This window comes from Lissotriton helveticus, chromosome 4_1, assembly GCF_964261635.1.
Source record: "Lissotriton helveticus chromosome 4_1, aLisHel1.1, whole genome shotgun sequence".
NCBI classification, from domain to species: domain Eukaryota; kingdom Metazoa; phylum Chordata; class Amphibia; order Caudata; family Salamandridae; genus Lissotriton; species Lissotriton helveticus.
In genome coordinates, this window is record NC_136063.1 from 684,920,995 (window position 1) to 684,941,875 (window position 20,881).

The following is a 20,881-nucleotide window of genomic DNA, read 5'->3' on the forward strand; positions in this document are numbered from 1 at the left end:
TCCCTTTATGAGTAGTTTTACCTAAGGAACTTCCCCCTTGAATTGAGGAAGCTTCTCAAGTAAATCAGAGCTTAATCACAGAAGGGTCTTGAGCTGTGAACTAAATTTCAGTTATAAATTGAGTGTGAGGAGAGAGTTGAGGGATTCATATTGCCTTGATATTTGCCTCACCACGTTGACAACTGTTGAAATTTCCCTTCAAGTCATCTATGTCAAAGTGAGCTTGGAATTATTGATCTGCTAGATAAAAAAGTATTGAGTTGATAAAGAAACTTTCATTCGTGGAAACCAAAGGTTACCTGAATTTACATAGTGATCAACTGGTGCTCACCGAGAGTCTTTGTATTGAATCCTCTTGCTTGTAAATCGAGTAGTAATGATTTTTCTTCTGTAAACACTGTCTAGTGCTGATTCCTTCTATGCAGAGCTAAATTTATGTACTGTGACTAAAGAGTGCTGAGTATCTACGGAGATTTAAAGAAAACTTTTATAAAACAGCTCGTATTTTTCCAAACAGGGTGTAGTGTCCTTATTTTTGAGTGGATGGATGCTTGGTTACTGATGAATATGACGCAAACTTAGCACATGTTCCTTGGAGTTAGGCCTACCCACTTAGTGCCAAGCTACCTTATGTGACTTGGGATTCCCTAGGTCCAACACTTTGGCAGCCCTATATCCCATGTAAACAAAGGAACTTTAGTTAAAAATACTAAGAGAGAGCGTGACCATTGGGCCTCTGACACACTTACAATATCGAAAGGGAGTGTCCCTTTAACCAGAATACTTTCAAGACATTTCATAACGAAAAAAACTTTGATAATGCATTTCACTTAAACCAACATCCTATCATGATATTACTCTTATGTTTACACTTTTGAATTCTGTGCCTGTTGTAATTGTAAAATGTTGATCATTACAATATCTGATCATACATGAGAAGTTATCATAGTAAATGATGTTACCATCTAAGATGTTCCAATTAGAAAAATGATAATTAAAGAAAATATACTTTGATAATACATTAAATGAACTACCAATGGTGATATTATTAACAGGACGCTCATTGGATTAAGTGGCTCAATACTTTAATTCCATTAAGGTTGAACGATAAACTCGATATGTCATGTTTCCTTTAAACACCCCTTCACATACATATGGTGTACATACACTACATACACAGAGAAATCGGTGTTTCACCCCAACAGTTGTGTATAAATCAGGAGGTAATACCAATTTGACCTTTATAGATTGTCAAGGATGCTTTATCATATAGTTGATCACTACTGATGATTTATGTTATTATAGATGACGGGTTATTATTATTACCATTGGTAGTTCATTTCATGTTTTATCACAGTATATTTTCTCTAATTATATTTTTTCTAATGGTAACACCTTAGATGGTAACGTCATTTACTATGATAACTTGTCATGTATGATGAGATTATATTGTAATGATCAAAATTGTACAATGACAACAGGCACAGAATTCATATTTTGTGAACATACGAGAAATATCATGATTAGATGTCGGTTGTGGTGAAATGCATTATCAACGTTTTTTGGTATGAAATGTCAGGAAAGTATTCTGGTTAAAGGGACACCCCCTTTGGATATTGTAAGTGTGCCAGAGGCCCAACGGTGACGCTTGCTCTTAGTATTTTTAACTAAAATCCCTTTGTTTACATGGGATATAGGGTTGCTAAAGCATTGGTTTATACACAACATGTGCATGCTCCAAGATGGCGATTACATTTACGCACCGGCTTTCGTGAGAGGACGGAGATGTTCCATCGTGATAGTGGGGTATTCACCACTGTTATACTTGTCGATACTGCGATCTGTTTGTAACGTTATTTGCAAGTTTTAAGATGGCCCTTACGTGTGTTTACGTGGTCTCGCGATAGGACGGATTCGTTTTATCGGGGAAGTTGTGTTCACGCCATGGCTGAACTCGTCGGCACTGCTACTTGAACTCAGCATGAAGCATAAGAAGTGAAGTTGGTGAAGATACAACAACTTGCTTTTAATTATCTGGTAAGATATGGTGTCTGGTGTGAAGAGATAAAAGTAGAACAGAAGGCATAATACTAACAAGTGTCTTGGTTTGTTTACATGCAGCGCGGAGATTGGCAATAGGAGATTGTTTTCTTGCACGAGGAGCAACAGCAATATTTCGGTAAGGTTAGTAGAGTCTAAGATGTTTGTCAAGTTATTGATTTGATTTGGTATGGCTCTATGTAATGGGTTTCTTATCAATTACTTTTGCACTTGTAGCCTTGATTTGACAGTGCTGACAGTCAAAAGGGTTCAGTTAGGAGTGGAATCACTCTTGGGGTCTTCCATTAAGGTACGCATAACTTAAGAACACTGGTTGACTGTGGGCACATGAGGTATGTCAGAAGATGTCTATTTGTAACTACAAGATGTTTTGCTTGATACATAGGAATCACCCACCCCGCGCAGGGTAGTAGAGTACAGTTCTTTGTTGGTTTTCTTTTTTGGACTACAAGTAAGTGCTATTTAGACTTAAGGTAGTCGCAGGTGGACTTTCACGCTGGGTGCTGCTATCAAGGGTACATTCACAGCACAGGAGGTAGCGGTTCTCAGGTTTTAGGTCGCACATATATCGGCAATTGTTTATTGAACACTGGCCTCCACTGGGCTTCTTACATGTTAAGAAAATTCTGTACAATGGTTTTTCACCATGAATTCTTTGTATGACCAGTAAGATACTTGTGTTATTTTTTACTATGATGGTACCACAAAATGCATTGCAATGATTAGATTTGTCTCTTTACAGATTTTCGCCCCTGACGAAGGAACAGTTGGCCCCGAAACGCATTGGGCTTCGCTTCCTTTGGATTTTGTTGTTCGGGTTTCCTTGCACAAAAGAGATGTGTAAATAACTAGGATTATCTCATTTTGATTGAAATAGTTTGAAAATGCTGGACTGACATAAGTATTGTGTTATATTTATTAAACAAAATGTACATGCAGTGAAAATTATTGATTTATTGTAATAATTCAAGGTAAAAAATGGACATACACTTTGTATTTATCCCCCCAGGCTGTGCACGTGTGAGTCTAGGTCACCCTCCGGGGAGTGAGGTATTAAGCCAGGAAGGCTAACGCCTCACTCCGCCACTTCCCTTGTAAATATACCCCTTAGTATTGTGACATTAACAAACTGCTAACCTTTTCGTACTAGATGGTTTGCCCAGTTTAGAAGAGAACTTCCAGTGCGTTTTCCCCTGCTTGGAACAACTGTGGTCATGAACAGGAAAAATGCAGAACTGCCCCTCACAAACTAAAAACAAACTCACAAGTCAACAGGGACATTTACCTCTTCCTCACTTTTCCATTGAGCATGCCTTGCCCTCCTCCCCCATATCTGTCATTTCCCACGCCTGGCAAACGATCTGCGACCATTTAGGAAAGCTTATTAAATGCATTGAAAGGTGTAGTTTGTTTACTCAGAGAGTTCAGTTAAGCTAACTGCAGTGCATGGCAGTATCTGCTACCCACCCATTTATTCTAGCACATTGAAATGTCTCCTGCCATAATGTAGGACTTTACACAACATTTAAAGAAACAATGTGATTGGTGACTGCTACAGCTTCTTCCGACCTTTGCTATGTTCCTTTAATAGTCGTGTACTTGATAAGGAAAAAAGTAGTACGCAAACACTACTTTTTAGCCTTCAGCTGGATACAATGGCGGACAGTCACAGAGTCAGAAGCACAGACTTTCAGTGAGTGTTTTTTGTGTTAAAGCCATTATCATAATTGGTGTTGTGCAGAAATTGCAACACACTATAATCAGCCATGGGTGTAGGGCTTCGGAAGTCATACTAGGAACATGCGAAATAGAAGAGGTAGTGGTGCGTCACTGACTCAAATGAATCATAAAACAAATAGTATTATGAATTCACCAGAATCAAGCTGTGGCATGTCCATGTCAGAGGGGCATAAAGTATATTATCCAGATTTTCAATCTGAAATGTATTAATGGCCAATGCTGCTCATCAGGGTAAGCGGCCTTTGTTAACCGCTGATGTGAGTCTACCTAAGCCAACCTTCCCTTTCATCCTTCTGATGTTGATATACTATTATTAGACTGGACAACTTAAATACAAGTAATGTGTTGCTATTTTCAACACCAGAAAGTTATGTTGTGACATTCTGTGCAAAAACATAGGTAATTTTCATTCATTTAATGCATTGGTACTTTGTTCAATTAAAGAAATCTTGAATACAGCTGCCAGAATGCACCAATTTCTTAAAGCACAAGGCTAGATACTTCTTATCCTGGAGAAATAGAAACATTTGCTAACCTTAAACTAAGGGCTTTGGATTGAAGATGTACTTAACTGCATAAGCATGTGAACAGAGGGTGGCATTATTCATCTTTTGTTTTGCTTCAAATGTTAACCTTTTGAAATATCCCAAAATAATGATCTCTGTATAGATAACAAAAAAATTTCTAACTTCATAATCTAGGCTTCAAAATTTAGTTTTTAATGCAACGTGCACAAAAGCTACCAATTCGCTCGCATGCACTTACCTACCAATTCGCTATTCAAAGACCCACTCTGTTTCACTGATATTGCCCTGTCTTAGGCATTATTAGAACATTGGAATGTTGGGAGCTCCGTTGCAGACAATGGAGTGCTCCCTGCTTCTACGGGCCAGTAAAGGCCCGCAGAGCAACATTCCAAAGTTCTACAAAGGCTTCTCTGAGCTCGAGGGGATTTATATCCCCTTGAGCTTCGAGAACCCTTTGTTTAATTTGTTGGAACATTCTGCCCTCTAGTGGCAGAATGTTCTAATAGCCTTATAGCCCTTCGTAGCAGGGCTAGACCGGCAAATAAAGTCCTGCTGACTCGTTAAAGTCCCTCGCCTTCGGCTCGGGCCTTTAAGGATTCAGCGGGCCATTAATAGCCGGTATAGCCCGCTACGGCGGGCTATAAGGCTATATTATAACAAAGTGGAGGATAAATGTAAGATGTTCTGAGACATCACTTTTCTATTTTGAAGCATAATCTCTAAACAGTGGTGGGCGGTATATGTAGAGGGCGGTATGGGTAGCAGAACCTATAAATAGAAACATATATGTATTGTTGAATATTTGCAGGTTCCTGGGCAATTTTTTAAGCATAATCTCTAAACAGTTACATATGCACAGTTGGGACAGAACTTCCCAACTACAATTACAGGGATGTGCAAGGAAGGAACTCTATAGTATCATCTGATGCAAACCTTTCAATATTGCTGAGACAAGGGGTGAAAGTTGAAATTAGGTTCATTAGGCATTTCGCATTAGACCACCTTCTCCCCTCTGGTAGATGGCACCTTTTGCCTCTACCTCTACTCCATTCTGTCCATAAACATAATAACAAGGATCCCCACAAGGTCTCCACTTATGTGTCCAGACATCTGTTTTTCATTTTTTTAACACCCAAAGACACATATCTAAAGCAAACCTCCTACTTATTTGTTTTTTTTGTCACCAAAAATGCAAAGCGATCCACACAGTTCCATGCTACACAAGTCATATCCACACATTTCCAATCCACACCACATAATTCAACACCAAACCACACAAATAAAGTCAGCAAAACAAATACACCACACATCACATATATCTAATCCACCACACAAAATTCCACGTCATGACACAAAATTCAACAGCACACTACATAATTAACCTACACTGCATACCGTTCCACAAACAAAATACCATTCCAAATAATTACACTCCATTACACACAATCCCACTCCATATAATTACACTACACTCAATCCCACATCATTTCTATCCACATAATTCCACAATACACCATGCCACATAATTCCACTCCACACCACACAATTCCATACCATACAATACCACAACTTGTACAATATAACCATAGTCCACTGCACACCACATACATATGATCCATAACACAAGGGGAAAGCATTGTCATTTGCAATGACAATAGCTCTAAGTCAAACAAATGCGAGGCCTTTTGCATTTCCAATATTTTTTTTAATTTGCAGTGCTGATTGCCAGTATATGTGGCCTATTGTCATTAGAACAATGGAATTTTGAGATTTCAGTTGAAAACAATGGATTGACTCAGGGATAACAATGATTAGTATAGTCCTTCTGATCCTGCTTTTCAATTTTTCATTCAGTTTTTCTCCCTTTTTAGTTTGCATTCCACCCTCTGTAGGTGAAATGTTCTAATAGCATTGTAGCCCTTCTGTCTCAGTCTATGCCGTAGTTAAAGATCCTCTCCCTCGTTATAGTCTTCAGGTTCAGGGCCTTTACAATTGGTATAGCTCTCAGCAGCAGGCTAAAAGTCCATATTATGTGGCATCACTTTTGCGCCATCACGTATGTAATTTTACTTTGTTTTGGAAACTGATGTACAATGCCCGGTGGAGGTATAAATCGAGAATATTAAGAGGTACTTAGCTTCTTAGTCTACATCCTCAGTGTTGTGGTATGGTATGATTATTTACATAGTGCTTGCAACCCCTAATGAGGCATTGAACCACTTTGTATACAGATAGCATGCCCTCTCTTTATAAACCCAGAAGTAGTGGCTCAGTCCAAAATATAGCTGTAGAAGAGATATGCTTGGATTTTAGGAATATACAGTTAATTGGTTGTGCGTTTGGGTTTTTGGTGATGATCTGGTTCCAATGTTAGTCATTAAAAGGAGTATAAAGTAGGAGGTAAAGCAAAGTAAATAACATGTTAGAGGTGAATTATTAGTTCATTACTGATTTAAAGAGATTGCTGGCAGGTGTAACCTCTGGCAATGGTATGAATAATCCTTCAAAGATCCGGCTTTTTTACTGCTATTTTCTGGCATGCGATGTGAAGCAAGTTTGGACAGTGTGAGTAATGCACATGTTTTCTGATCTGTAGATTGACCCGTTTTGTCTATGGCTTGAATTCTTGCTGGAAGAGAGTTTTTTTTGGGGGGGGGCTTTAACAGATGACGTGCCCCCAATGTGATTTTTCTTGTGTGCAGGGCTATTTGTAGATCAGTAGATTTGCTCTTTTTTTTGTGAGATCACTGTTTTCACAGATCTACTAAATTGTGGTGGTTTTCAATGGCTCTTATGGAGAGGGATCCATGTTTTATCATCTTTTGAGTCCCGGACAAATTAGTTATTATATTCATTTTAGATTTTCTAGTGAAATGTAGGTACGCTGTTTTATGTTGCACTAGGGAAACGCAATGCCCTCATCATGCTCCTAAATTTCAGGAGAATCTCTCTGGCCTAAATGATTGCTTTACGTAAATTCCTTATTTTAGCTTCGCTCAAGCAGTCAGACTTACCTTAGAGGCAATGTGTAGTATATATGTAGCACACAAAGAGTAATAAAATAAAAACACAATACAAGAAAAATCCCAAACCGATATAGAAAAATTGAGTAAATGACTGCTTTCTCATACACTCTGTTTAAAGGTACAGCCTATTTCTCTTGATGTAGTCTGTTTAGCAAAGGGAGCCAGCGCAAAACTTCCACTTTGGTGTAGCCCAAGATGTTGCTTCACAAATGACTGTACTTCGTAGGACAGCTGCAGGCAACACACAAGAAGGCAAGCAACTATTAAAAACAATGTCCCTAACATAAGGCCTATTGATTTTGCCAAAGGTCATCCTGTAAGCTGTGAATTATCTTTAATAGTTATATCAGTATTTCTACATTTTACTCATTTACCTGATGAGTGAATAATGTGGTGTTATGCATGGATTTTTAGCATGTTGCGTCTCCCCAGAGAGAAGCATGGAATTACCCTTACAAACAGAGGTGGACTGTGACACTTAATAGCGGAGGGGTGTCGGAGAGCGTAGCCAATTTTAACTCGGTGACAGGCACTGTGATAAACCAACAATGCTTTTAGCCTCAATGTCACAGCTCTCAATCATGGCTTGTTAACAGTGTTTTATTCATAGCGGGCCATGATTTAGAGCTCTGAAGTTGAGTCTGAAGGAAATACGAGTTTCTCAAACTGCCTGTGTGTTCTCTTCTGGAATGCAGTCTGAGCGTGAGTACCCCTGGAGCCTCAAACAACTCCCCTCCACCAATCCAGAAGCTTCTCTCATGCTGCTGAGAATGTTAAGCAGCATGAGAGAAGCACCAGAATTGGTAAGAGAAGGCTGCCTCGACACTCCCTCAGGCATTGCGGGCCTTACCCGTTCTCCTCCCAGCTGTATAAGACAGCTCAGGTTGGAGGGGTTGAAAGTAAGCATTTCAGGCTGGTCGTCGCAAGACAGCCAGCCAAACTGGCATACACACTTCAAACTGGAGTGACCAACACTCCTCCTACCCTGCCACTCAGCAGCAATGGCTCAGCCCTCAAACACTACTCAGGCTGGGAGAGCTGAAAAATAAAATGGTAATAAATGTATTTTATTGCCATTTTATTTTCAATTTTTGTGGCACTGCCAACAGGGGGGCGACGCTCCTCCGCCGTAATGGAGAGGCTGCTACTGCTTACACAATCATTTCATATGCATATCCCCTGCCACCTCTTTCCCTCAGCTGCCCAATTGTGTGCGCAAATGTAGCTCCTCTCTTCGCCTAAATCACCAATTTCCAGCGTCTACCACAATGCTCTGATATTGTGTAACACTTGCACGGATAGAGGGCGGAGTGCTGTCAGTCAGCTGCAAGCAATTTTGCTTTTGTGATGGTAGACATGAAAAGACTAATATGGTGACGGTACTCCTCTGCACAGATGGGTCGTCATGTACAATCCTGAGTGGCTACACTGCTACCCTTTGTTAAGGCAAATGGCAAAGTAGCTCCCAATCTTCCGAGGCAGAGGTCTGATCCCTTTTTTTTGGGATGACCACCCTTTACAGGGTCCCAATCGGCTTTTGCAATTGTGTCGGGGGACATGAGAGGGTTTACAATCCATAAAATGTTTTGCCTTGCTTCTTACCCACGCCACTGACAGTATAACATATTTGAGAGTGTAAAATAATTATATCACATTATATTTTTATGTGTACATGAATGATAGTAAAAATGCTAAAATAACCTCGCAGGAAATCATGGTTTTATATAATTTTATATTGTCTTTTGATATAGAATGGAGGAAAATCACATGGAACCCCAACAGTGTGAAGGAGAAAATCCGGTTGAACCGTCCTCTGCAGAAATACATAGACATGAACATACAGAGGAAGATGAAAAAGAAGAAAGTCACAGAGGTAGCATCATCTTGCCCGATGATGTTGAGAATCAACACATTGAGGCGATTGCACAAGTAGAAGCAGATGCTCAAGAATTGAGTCAACCTGCAAGTGCTTTGGAAATGGAGACTGGCCCTTCACCACCAGAGGAAAAAACAAAGAAAAAAAGAACTGCGAAATTAATTTTCATTTCTTACTCTTCAGACTCCGGCTTTCTGGAACGGAAGTTTGTGAGCGAAACTGTCCGCCAGCTGAAGGAAAACAATTTAGCAGGAGACATTTGGTTCGATGCGGACGAAGTCGTTCCGTTTTCTCCAATGTGGATATTCCAGCGACTGGAAGCTGTTGAAAAATGCAGGGCAGCCATCATTTTTCTATCAGAATCGTATTTTTCTTGCCCCATTTCCGTTCTGGAGAGTAAGATTTTATTTGAACGATCAAATAGTGCTGAGAAGCCGCCTACGCTTTTCCCCATTCTGTTTACATCGGTTGAGATCCCCAAAACCCTCGCTGGCCTATTCCGCGGTGCAATCGACTTAACGGGTGCTAAACTCATGAAAACAAGCCTTGCTGAGAAATGTTCGCTGGTGATAGGCAACTTGAGTTCCGAAATAGACAAGTATTCAATGAGTAGGACACCCTTGCAGTTTAACCGACCTTGTCCCGCTGAGACTAAGGGAGAATTTAGGCGAAAGAGCCTTGTTACCTGGAGAGTGGAAGATGTTCAGGAATGGTTAGCACATCTTGGAATCCGAGAATTTTATCAGCTGACGTTTGCAGAAAATGCAGTGGATGGTTACCTCCTGCTGTCTCTGAATGATGAGTCGCTGTTGCAATGCTTAGGTAAGTGATTTTATTTTCGTTTGACTGATCACCCTTGCTGTATCCTCTAGGAGCGTCGATGCTTAAAACCCCTTCCTTTCAACTTAACCCGTTGCAGCACAGTTTTCCTTTCATTCGGTCTGAAAAGAATGCTTTTGTGGCGAGAACATTAGTCGCCTCCTTTCTTGGTACTAGAAAGTTCCCTTATGCAGCGTTACCTGACTCCTAATTTAACAGGCTCCAGAGAGTCCAAAAGCTGAACATATTGTTTGGAGGCTTGTCTATGGTTTCAGAAACACCGGAGTACCAGACATTTCAGATCAATCAATTGCCTTTTGGAGAAGGTTCAAGTCGCTTTGAAACTGCTACTGCATATGTACACACGTTTGTGTGGTTTGCTATCAATTTACTTGAAAGATAAACACACTGTTAACTGGCCAGGATTACGCTTTCTACTGAGCTGATTGCTTTGCCTGTGAGCACATCAGATAAGACATTCTCAGTGACTGAGTGAGTGAATGAGTGTCTGAGGCCCACTTCAGGAATCCCGTAAACTTAATCTCACTAGCGCTAGCTTGATGCTTTTAACCTGAGTTGCACTCAAATCCATTTCTCCTAAAGGAGGTTATCTCGGACATAATAAATTCCCTGTATATCTTATCTGCGGTGATAGCCAAGAGGCAACATGCCATGTGGCGAGTGGTGTGCACAATACGTACATCGTTCATGACTTTTGCCTCTAGGCATGGGCCTTTGTAATCAAACTTCAATATGCTCATCCGATAATCTGACTTGTGTTCCCTAACCTGTTTAAATTGCATTTAACAATATTCATATGTCAAACTCTATGCTAGTGGCCAGATCACAATATATTTTTGACTGGCGCTATTAATGTGGTGCATGCTCTAAACACCTGTTACCACCATATTAGGAAAACTGGTTTCTGGAGGTGGTAATGTGTAACAAGAGCGTTTGTTCATGCTTCCCGTGAGGCATTTTTGTTGTGCTGGTGATGTGCTCTGTTTGTTTTATACTGCTGTATTTTTGTGCTGCATTATTGCAATGTGATTTAGTTTTGTTATACTGCAGTTGTTGTGTTGTATATTGTTTTCACTATTTTTTTGTGATGTGTCATGTTATGTTTTTATCATGGTGTTATGTTGCTTATGTTATTGAGTTATATGTAGTTGTATACTCTAGATATGTCATTAAATGCTGCTATAGTGTCAGCCAAAAGGAGTACATGCCTTGAACGTTCTTGTGTAAACCAACCATATAACACTTTGTAAAAAGTTAAAGTAGCATTGCTCCATCTCTTCAACCACTTAAGACAGCAGTCTGCCCAAATCTGCCCCCAGTGGTTACTTTATGTGATAGGGCCCCAGGTTTTCAAGGAAAACTATTGCTTTATAGAGCTCTGGATGTTTTACATCACGTTATTCGAAGAGTCACACCATGTCGCACCATAAGTCTGTTGTTTTTTTATCAATACCCAGTGTATAGCTCATTTCTGTGAACGTAACGTTAATCTTTCTGTATTATCAGCATTCATTTTCCCAAGCTGTATTAGTTTTAAGGACTAGGAAGGTAATTCATTCTTACTCAAATCTCCACAAGATATTGACTATGATTAACACCCTTTGCAGAGGGTGTTAATGGCTGTTACTTGTCCAACATGCAAGTATGGGCCCGAGTTGCAGACAAGGTCACACGATGAGGGAAGGGCAATTAACTGTTGCTAATGTCTAACAGCATGCAGGTGATAACTCTATTACCACCTATTTACAGCAGTAGTTGGTGCTAGGATTCTAAATGTTCTAATTGGCCAAGCCAGCCTTAACTTCCATGTGGGTGCTAAATATTTTTATTATTTTTAGAAATGGTTTAGGAAAGTTCTTCTTTTTAAAAGAAAGACACGCGTTTTACCTGAGTCTTAGTTTCAGAGAACTTCAGCTATGAATATATAACATGTGCATTAGTAATAAAACTATTAGTTTGAAGGGTTTGTTTCTCTCCCCATCCTTTAGACAAATTAGGTATGGTTCCTAGAGTCACTTGACTTTCTGCATTTTCTGCAACTGAGAACTCTCACGCACAAAATGAATCACAGACTCGATCAGGATAGCCCCTCTGTTGGAAATTGGGTTACTGCTTGGGATGAGGGGGGTAAATCCCTACTCAAACAGCAAGCACAGTCTCTGTCAGGGTGAGAAACAAGCGAACCCCATATTAACATGTGCTCAACCTTCTGGTATCTTGGCACAACAAGCATTGGCATAGCCTGTGGGTCTCACCTTTTAGACCTCATACGTGTTTAGCCATGCAGCACATTATCTTGGGTGCTGCGCTGCCAGGGTTTGAAGAGCTATACAATTACTGCACAGTGGGTCATGCATTGTGATGCAGGAATACATGCTTGTTGGCGTGACGGAGATGCAGGCTACCGGCTGAGTACGCCGTAGCCACACCCCCCTCCTTCTTCCAATGCCAGAGCTGACGTCAGAAGCAGGATGCAGCTTCGGCTCTTAGTAAAGATCTGAACTTGAATATTGAAAACGCTGAGATGGCAGGTTATGAGTTTGCCAAAAAGACCACCTTGGAGGTGCTTCTGTGGACTTTGATTCTAGCATTAGCCCTTTCTCTATTGCCTCTTCTAAGGCAGGTACCTCCAACTCATCAGATCTGGCCGAGCAAAAGACAGTGACGCTGGTCGATTCAGTTGGGGAAACCAAGGACCTTAAAAAGTAAGCTTTATTCTTTAAAATTAAGCCCGGTTTATCATTCATTCATTGATAACTTTATTTCGGTCAATGGAGACCATAAAAGTACAGAAAAATAGGTACATAAAAACAGAGAAAGTTAAAACAATAAATTACATATGCATTAAAACTTGAAGCTAAAATTGAATTAAAATTGATCGTTATCAAGCTATACAGTACATTTGAAAGAATTAATAGATGAGCACAGATATTATAGAAAACTTCTCCTTCTACGCCACATACCCACCAGAAACCTGGATACAGCAAAGACGATGGGAGGATGGGTATCATATCTTAAAACCCTAGTGGCTTGGGCACATTGGGTAAAACCTAAATTCCTGCATAGTGGAACCAGCCAACATTTCCTAATTGTGTGGTACGCCGGGCAAAAGAACAGGACATGGCATACATCTTCTTGCTTATTGTTAAAGGCCGAGCATACAATGTTCTCTGCATTAGCCCATTTACATGTAAATGCCCTAAGCGGAAGGCAGACGATCCTAAGCTGCATGTAAAGCTTCCTTGCAAGGGAGGGATTGATTAGGTCCAAGAATTCCTCCATTCTCGGTTCAGTTTTTACTAGAAGGAACTTCACCGTCAGTCTACCCAGAGTGGTATATCTCTGCAGAGCTAATAGGTTCTGGTTCCTAACATAGCGCAGGAGCTCAGCTTTCGTTATCCTTGGGCAGCTATCTGCACGGTTCTCCCACAACTCAAGCAAGCCAATTTGCCCACAGAGTGCCCTAATGTGTAAGAGCCACGAGATGTTCTTGGTTTTTAGAGCAGCCCATACCTCTGTGAATTCTTCTTTATAGCAAGCTAGTTCAGGCATGGACCAAAGCCTCTTCCAGTACATCAGCGGTCATACTGCTACTGCCTCCTCTATAGGTTCTAGCCCCAAATCCATGCATAGGGGAATAAGTGGTGTACTCACTGGTAAGCCCAGTAGATTTTCCATAAAATCATGCTCTACCCTTGCAAGACTGGTTATACGTTTATAACCCTATAATTCTGCACCGTACATAGAAGCCGCCCTGGCCTGGAGTTTGTAAATTTCTATGACCGTTGCAGCAGGCTAGAAAACCGAAGTTCTATGAACTTTACTAATTCCCCCACCACTTGAGACAGCCTAAGGGCCATCTTAGATGTCTGAGGGCCCCAATCATAATTTTCCGACAGGGTGATGCCAAGTACTCGAAGGTCTTCACTCTTTCCAGATATGTCCCATTTAAGAGAGGGTTGGGGCGGGTTTTCTTGGGAGGGTTAAAAATCATAAACTTGGTCTTGTCCAGGTTTATCTCTAGCCCACGCAATTTGCAGAAAACTGCAAAGCCATCCAAGGTGCGCTGAATGCCCGTTGATGTTTTAGATAACAAGGTGTCATCTGCAAACATCAAGGCAGGCACCCGCCTAGTCACAAGTCTTGGGGCGTCATTATCTTTTACTCTCTGCAAATGATCAACTAGCCCATTTATATAGAGGCAGAACAAAGTTGGGGCCAGGACACATCCCTGGCGTACCCCTTTGTTAACAGGGAAGTGGCCCGACAATTCCCCATGCCTCCCACCCCTGACTTGGGCATAGTTGTTCATATGGAGTCTCATAAAAATATCCAGCAAGTAGGTGGATAAACCCATAGCTAGTAGAACACCCCATAATTTTTCCCTCGGTACTAGATCGAATGCGGCCCGCAGGTCCACAAAGATGAGGTAGAGGCTGCCACCCTCCACACACACCGATTTCCAGAATAGTACCTGCAGCCTAAACATTTGTTCTAGTGTGGAAATGCCTGTCCTGAAACCAGCTTGGAATATAGACAGAATCCCATTTTCCTCTATCAACTTTTGTGTGGTATCTATCAAGCTGATAGGCCTTTAGTTAGACGGGGTTAACGGACAACCTTTTTTGTGGATAGGGACAATCTTTGCTCCAAGCCAGGTATCTGGCGGGTCATTCCCCTTGAGTATTGCATTAAATGAAATGGGCAGATACGGTGGCCAGATTTTGGGTTGAGCTTGAAATAAATCCCCGGGAAGCTTATCCAAGTTGGGTGCCTTATTGGGTAGTAGTTTGGGTTTTGCGGTCGCAACCTTCGCAAGCGAGATAGCTGCATGCACACCCAAGCGACGCTCACAGAGCGGAGCCTCTATCTCCTCGCCCCGCTCGGTGCCAAAGGGCACCGACAATCGATACTCATGGAGGTGCCCTGGGGTAGAGCGCAAGCAGACCTACTCCTCATCACCAGCCATTAAAACCATCAGCCCCTCCAACCTATACTCATGGAGGGGTCCAAGGGTAGAGGACGAGGATAACTCTTTGGCTGGGTCAGCATATAAGGCTCCAAAATGGGCATCCCAAACAACGGGTGCTATATTTGCCAAGGTAGGTGGCCCACCCCCCTGGTTCTCCGTCCTAACAATGGCCCAAAACGTTTTGGAATCATTATTCAAAAGTGCTAGTCTTCATTCTTCCCACCTATTCTCCTCCCAGTTCTTCTTTTCCCTGTTGATAACCTGCTTATACCTAAATCGACACTGCTTCCTACTAACTCTGTTCTTGTCTTTTATTGCGACTAGCAGGTCTTTTTTCGCATTCCGACATGATGCGTTGTACCAGGGGTGAGTTTGGGCTGGGGTAGCCTGGGTTCTTCCACAGGGGTAGAACACGCCTGATAGCTTTGTGATCAGCTGCCTATGGATTTCTCCGATCCTAATCTGAGCCTCTCGGTTAAGAACCTTTTCTCCCACCTCCCCCATTTCCATCAGCTGCGGTATTGCCAGCTGGTATATTCCTGCCAGTTTGGTCGGCGAGTCCTGAAATTTCGACCACTTAATTCGCCACCGATTATTGGATAACAGAAAAGGCGGTTGGGGAGAATTAGGCTCAGGGGCCGGGCTAGACAGACCAAAACTCCCGGGTTTCAGAGTCAGAACCAGAGCGTTGTGGTCACTATCGCCCGCGAGTGGACCTTAAACTCCAGGACCCTGTGCCAATGTCTGGCCTCAACCATTATGTAGTCAATGTTGGAGTTTTGCCCTAATCTATTAAAAGTAGATAGGCCCGGTCTGTCTGGATCCACCCTCCCGTTACAAGCCTGCAAAGACGCTGTAAGGGATAATGATTTAATCTGAAGAACCAGGGGGGACCAGGCTCTGACAGGGGCTATCCGCGGCTCAGGGATGCGCCAGTGCTGGTCCTCATCCTCCAATTCACCCAGACCTAAGCTGGTAAGTGGTTCGAACTGGCAGTTGAAATCTCCTCCAACTAGTAGGGCAATTGCAGGATCAAGATAGAGAATAAGCTGCTCCAGTGTGACAATGGTGGCAGATTCCTGCCCACCCTGCAAAGGCCTGGAATAAATGTTAAGCAGGGCAATCTGTGTGGAATCTGAGAGGGTCAAAAGAACGCATTGGACATCGGATGAGTTGGTAGGAATATGGACTGCCTTGGCACCCAAGTGCGCACCCACCCAGATCAACAGGCCACCCGAGGGTCCCCCCCTACCCCTGGTTGTGGCCGGGATATCAAAGGTGGCAAATCCAGCCCACGCAGTCTCCTCCAGCGCCCATGTCTCCTGCATCAGGCAGATGTGATGATTTTCAATAAAGAGACCCCACTCAGGAATAGATAATTTGTTTCTCAGTCCTGCCAAATTCCAGAACAGGACTTTAATTAAGGGTGGGCGTAGTTCGCGAAGTAGCTCTACGCGAAGTTACGCGAAGTGCACTCCGCACTACGCGAACTTCACGTAGCACTACGCGAGCTGCGTAGTAGCATGTTCGCACTGTGCAAGATGCGTTTTCAATGATTGCACAGTGCGGACAAGCATCCGGCACTGTGCAAGCATTGAAAACGGCATCTTGCACAGTGCGAGCTGTAGTGTTCTGCTGCTCGAGTAGATTATTACTCGAGCTGCAGCCTTCTCAACGCGAACAGGTAGTTTCTCATTGAAAGCGGTCGCGAGCATGCGCAACCACTCACAATGAGAAACCTGACCTCCTCGCGTTGAGAATCTCGCCGGGATGTCATTTTGCTTGCTCGCAGTCGCGAACATGATGTTCAGGACCCCGAACAAGCAAAAAATGACCGCTGCACTAAGCTACGCTGCCCTACGCATGTTCGCACTGTGCTACGTGCAGCTCGCGTAGTGCGAAGTTGCGAAAACTTCGCAAACTCCGCGAGCGTAGCGTAGTGCTTCGCCCAGGGTTAACTTTAATATTGCCGTCCTTAATCCCAGGGCTGGATGAGCCTGGAGCTTCCATTGGGGCATGATCCCCAATCGCTGCCCCACTAGAGCACACCTGCCTCTCAATCACCTGCATTCGTTCTATCGCTTCACCGATTAACGGCTCGTCAACAGAGCCAATTACACCCTCCTGCATCACTGGTAGTAGGGTTTCACAAACTACAGCTGGATACTCCCTCCCCATACTCAGCCCAACATTAGCTCCTGTAGGCCCTTTTCCCCCCACACCCTCCTGGTGGATAATAATAGGGGTACAGGGGGGTTGGCATAAACATTGCTCCCCATGCTCGCTACCAGTGGGCCTAGTTTACTAGCCATTGGCCGTGGGAGAGATTTATCCTCCAGGCGTCAATCCACTAAGTCTAAGGAGCTGAACCTATTGTTCTGGGGAAACAGTGAGAGCAAGGGGGTATTTGGTTGTATGCCCTTCCAATTATTTGCCTCTCCTAGATCTCTGTGTGGTGGAAAGGTCCGAGCCCCCCTTAGCTGCCCACCTCTGGTTTGCTCAGAGCCCCACTGGGGAACAGCATAAAAATAAGAGAGATGTAGGGGTAGGATTTGTGTTTTAGGCCCTGCTGGGGCCCCACTGCAGATATAATCCACTGCATAGATGTTCCTAAAGTTAATAATGACACAGTTTATCTTCTGTGGAGCAGGAGGGGACAGGGAATGTGCTCCCACTAGTCGACAACTCTATAGATCTTAGTAAAGGTGGGAGTCTCAGTGAACCTAGGAATGGCAGCCACTCTCCTTCTCAATCCCCTTCTCTGCTTTTGCCTTCTTGTGGGGGGAGCTCATCTGAACTATCTACTCCGGTTGACGCTGGCTTGACCATCCCAGTTGAGTCTATATGTTCTGACCCACAGGCACCGCAGTCTGAAGCTAGTCCGGCATTGACCCAAGACAACTTCTTCCAGGATAACAGACCCTTCTCTATGCAGTGGGACGCCACAAGCCTCCTGAACTTGGTTCTGGAGGAGATTCGAGATCTGAAAGCCTCCCAATCCGCTGAAATCACTGTAATCGACACCAGTTTACCTAACATTGAAGAAAACATGGCTCAGGTCCCGGCAAGTCTTCTTGAGGCAGAGACTAGGATTCTGCAATTGGAGGACCAAGTTTCAACTATGAATAATAAAGTTGCTGCCTTCCAGAGCCAAAAAACAGCATTGGAGTTCAAACTGGAGGAATTATAGAATCATTCTAGCCACTCCAATCTCAGCATTCTTGGTATTCTGGAGGGCGTTGAGGGCCAGCAGACTCTACAATGGGTTAATTTGTTTATTTAAAAAAATGTATTCCCGGAGCTTAATGGTGATCTGACTCTTATGCGAGCCCATCAGGTGCCAGCACATATTCCTACCAATGCTAAATTTCCACAGACAATCCTCATTAATTTGGGGATTTCAGGGTCAAGGAACAAATTTTAACCAAGGCCATGAAACAGCGACAGTTTACCTCATCAGAGGTTCCACTTTGTCACATATTCCCGGACATGTCAGCTTCCGCAGCCAAAAGGCGGAAAGAGTTTGTTAAAATGCTACATCTGTTTAAGGAACAGGGGGCGTGGGCAATGATTGCCCAACAGAGCAAGTTAAAAGTACTTGTCAAAGGCAGATTTCATGTATTTTGTAATGTCCCAGAAGCGCAGGAATTACTGCAACAAATTTCTTTGGCTAAGTCCTAATGGCTTATAGACTCTAGAATGTTAATATAATGTCAGAGTGTTAAATGATATCAATCACTTTTTTTTGGCCTCTTTTCCTTATGTTCCTCCTTTTTCAAGCACTTCTTCATAGTTAGCTCTTTTCTACTGCCTTCTGTTTTTTCTCTACTTCTTAGTTCTCTTTACTTTTTCTTTGGCTTTTGTCTGCTTTTTTTCTCTTTTTCTTCTTTTGAAGGGTCGGGTAGGTAGACCGGTAGTACTTGGCACCAAGTCATACTGCCAGTTAAGGGGGGGATAACCTGTCAGGTGTGAGCAGGGATGGCAGTCTGCTCATGGGGGCTTGGGGAGCAAGGTGGGGGCACGGGGGTGGAAAAGGGAGCATGGGGAAAAAGAGAAATCCATTTTTTAAATCCAGAATCATCCATTCATCATTAATGTACTCATATTTCGTTAGGCTTAGAATGGGGCTATTGACTGATGCCATAGTTTGCCAGAATATTCTTGTCTATGTTGCTAGGCTGACTGGATTATTTCCTGCTGTTTGGTAATGGATAAAACAGAAATTTTGAAAGTTTGAAAGTTTTCTAAGACAGAAAATCCAGTGGCCATTTTAATACAAAAGACTCATATACCAGCGGGGAAACCAGTAGACTTCCCATTGTTTAGGTCTCGGCACCATACAGGGGCTTCTCCTCCTCTTCGGTGTCCCATCGGGGTACGGCGATCTTCATCAGCAAAAAACTTCAGGTCGAGGTAGTTAACTTTGTACGCGATCAGAGCGGAAGGTGGTGCTGGGCCACCTGTAATCTTGGGAATAGACTTTTAACTTTTGCCAGCATATAAGCCCAAGTAGATGACAACCCTTTGCCATACGAAGAGTTTTTTCAATCTTTAATTCAAAGACCTGGCAAATTGATCATAGGGGGAGATTTTCATTTCTTAATGAACCCTAAAATTGACTCCTCAGCTATATCCAAAAATCAGCTAAAACCAAAAACCTTAAAGTTTTACAAAATTATGGCAAGACCTTGAATATATCTGATCCGTGGAGGGCAGTATTTCCAACTAAGATCACCTATGCTAGTTTTTCAGGTAGATTTCGCACTTCATCATGCATCAATTTTTTTCTCATTTCTAGAGACTGGTCTTTAGCCAGTAGTTGTTTAGCGAAATCATGGCTCAGATTCACCACACATGGTCTGGGACTCGCTCATAGCTTTTATACGGGGACTAGCAATCGGAAAAGATGCCGACAATGCAAGGAAAGTCAAAGAAGAAAAGCAAATTTTAGAGCCAAAAGTGCAGAGGTCTTTTGATATCTTTCCCTCTGCTTTTAATCAATGGCAATTTGATCAGGCTAAACGGGATCTTAGCAAAAAATATTATGTTGAAAGTGAATCCATTAATCAACACTATAGGCAAAAGGTCTATGAACAGAGTAATTATGCCGGGAGGTTCCTCGACTGGAAAGCCAGGGAGCAGGCAGTAACCAATCAGATAAGCGCCCTGAGATATCCTTTAACTGGTATCCGCTTGGATGACCTGGGAATCATAGGGGATATAATGTTACAACATTATAGGAATATATATGGCCAACAACAGCCCATTGACAGGATCTCTCTGGGAGAGTTTCTTCAGAGATACGAATTGCCTGTACTTTCAGATGCCGATAAAATGAGCATGGCGAGTCCTTTCACGAAAGAGGAATTGGGGAAGGTTATTAGAAACTTCCGAATGGTAAAGCCTGTGGCCCCGACGGCCTCCCGGCTGAATTTTTAAAAATCTTTTCGAGCACCAATTCCGAATATCTTTTGCTGATTGCTAACTCCACTTTAGAGGGTGGTTTGATACCATTTTCTTTTCGAAAAGGGAATATTGTCAGCTTTTTGAAAAAAGGAAAGGATTGTGAAGACCCAAATTCTTACCATCCCATCATGCTTTTAAACTCTGACTATAAAATTATTACTAAATTGTTAGCTAATCGATTTAATGGAATTGCCTTGCACTTGATCAATCCTGAACAAAAATGGTTTTATCGCAGGGAGGCAGCTCGGGACCAATAACACTATCTTGTCGAAGCACTGGATAATTTTGAGACTTGGAAGATACCAGCTCTGATCCTCTTATTAGATGCTGAGAAGGAATTTAACCTAATTGTTTGGGTAAACTTATTTTTTAT

General features: G+C 42.5%; 1 protein-coding gene across 1 annotated transcript in view; it reads left to right on the forward strand.

Annotated features, from left to right (window-relative positions):
• Positions 1-9,112: 9,112 nt before the first annotated feature.
• LOC144827299 (uncharacterized) overlaps positions 9,113-20,881 on the forward strand; it is a 1,220,416-nt gene continuing 1,208,647 nt past the window's right edge. Inside the window, exon 1 of the mRNA XM_078685665.1 lies at positions 9,113-10,052. Coding sequence (XP_078541791.1) covers positions 9,122-10,052 — 931 coding nt within the window. The 5' untranslated portion in view covers positions 9,113-9,121. The remainder of the gene's footprint in view (positions 10,053-20,881) is intronic.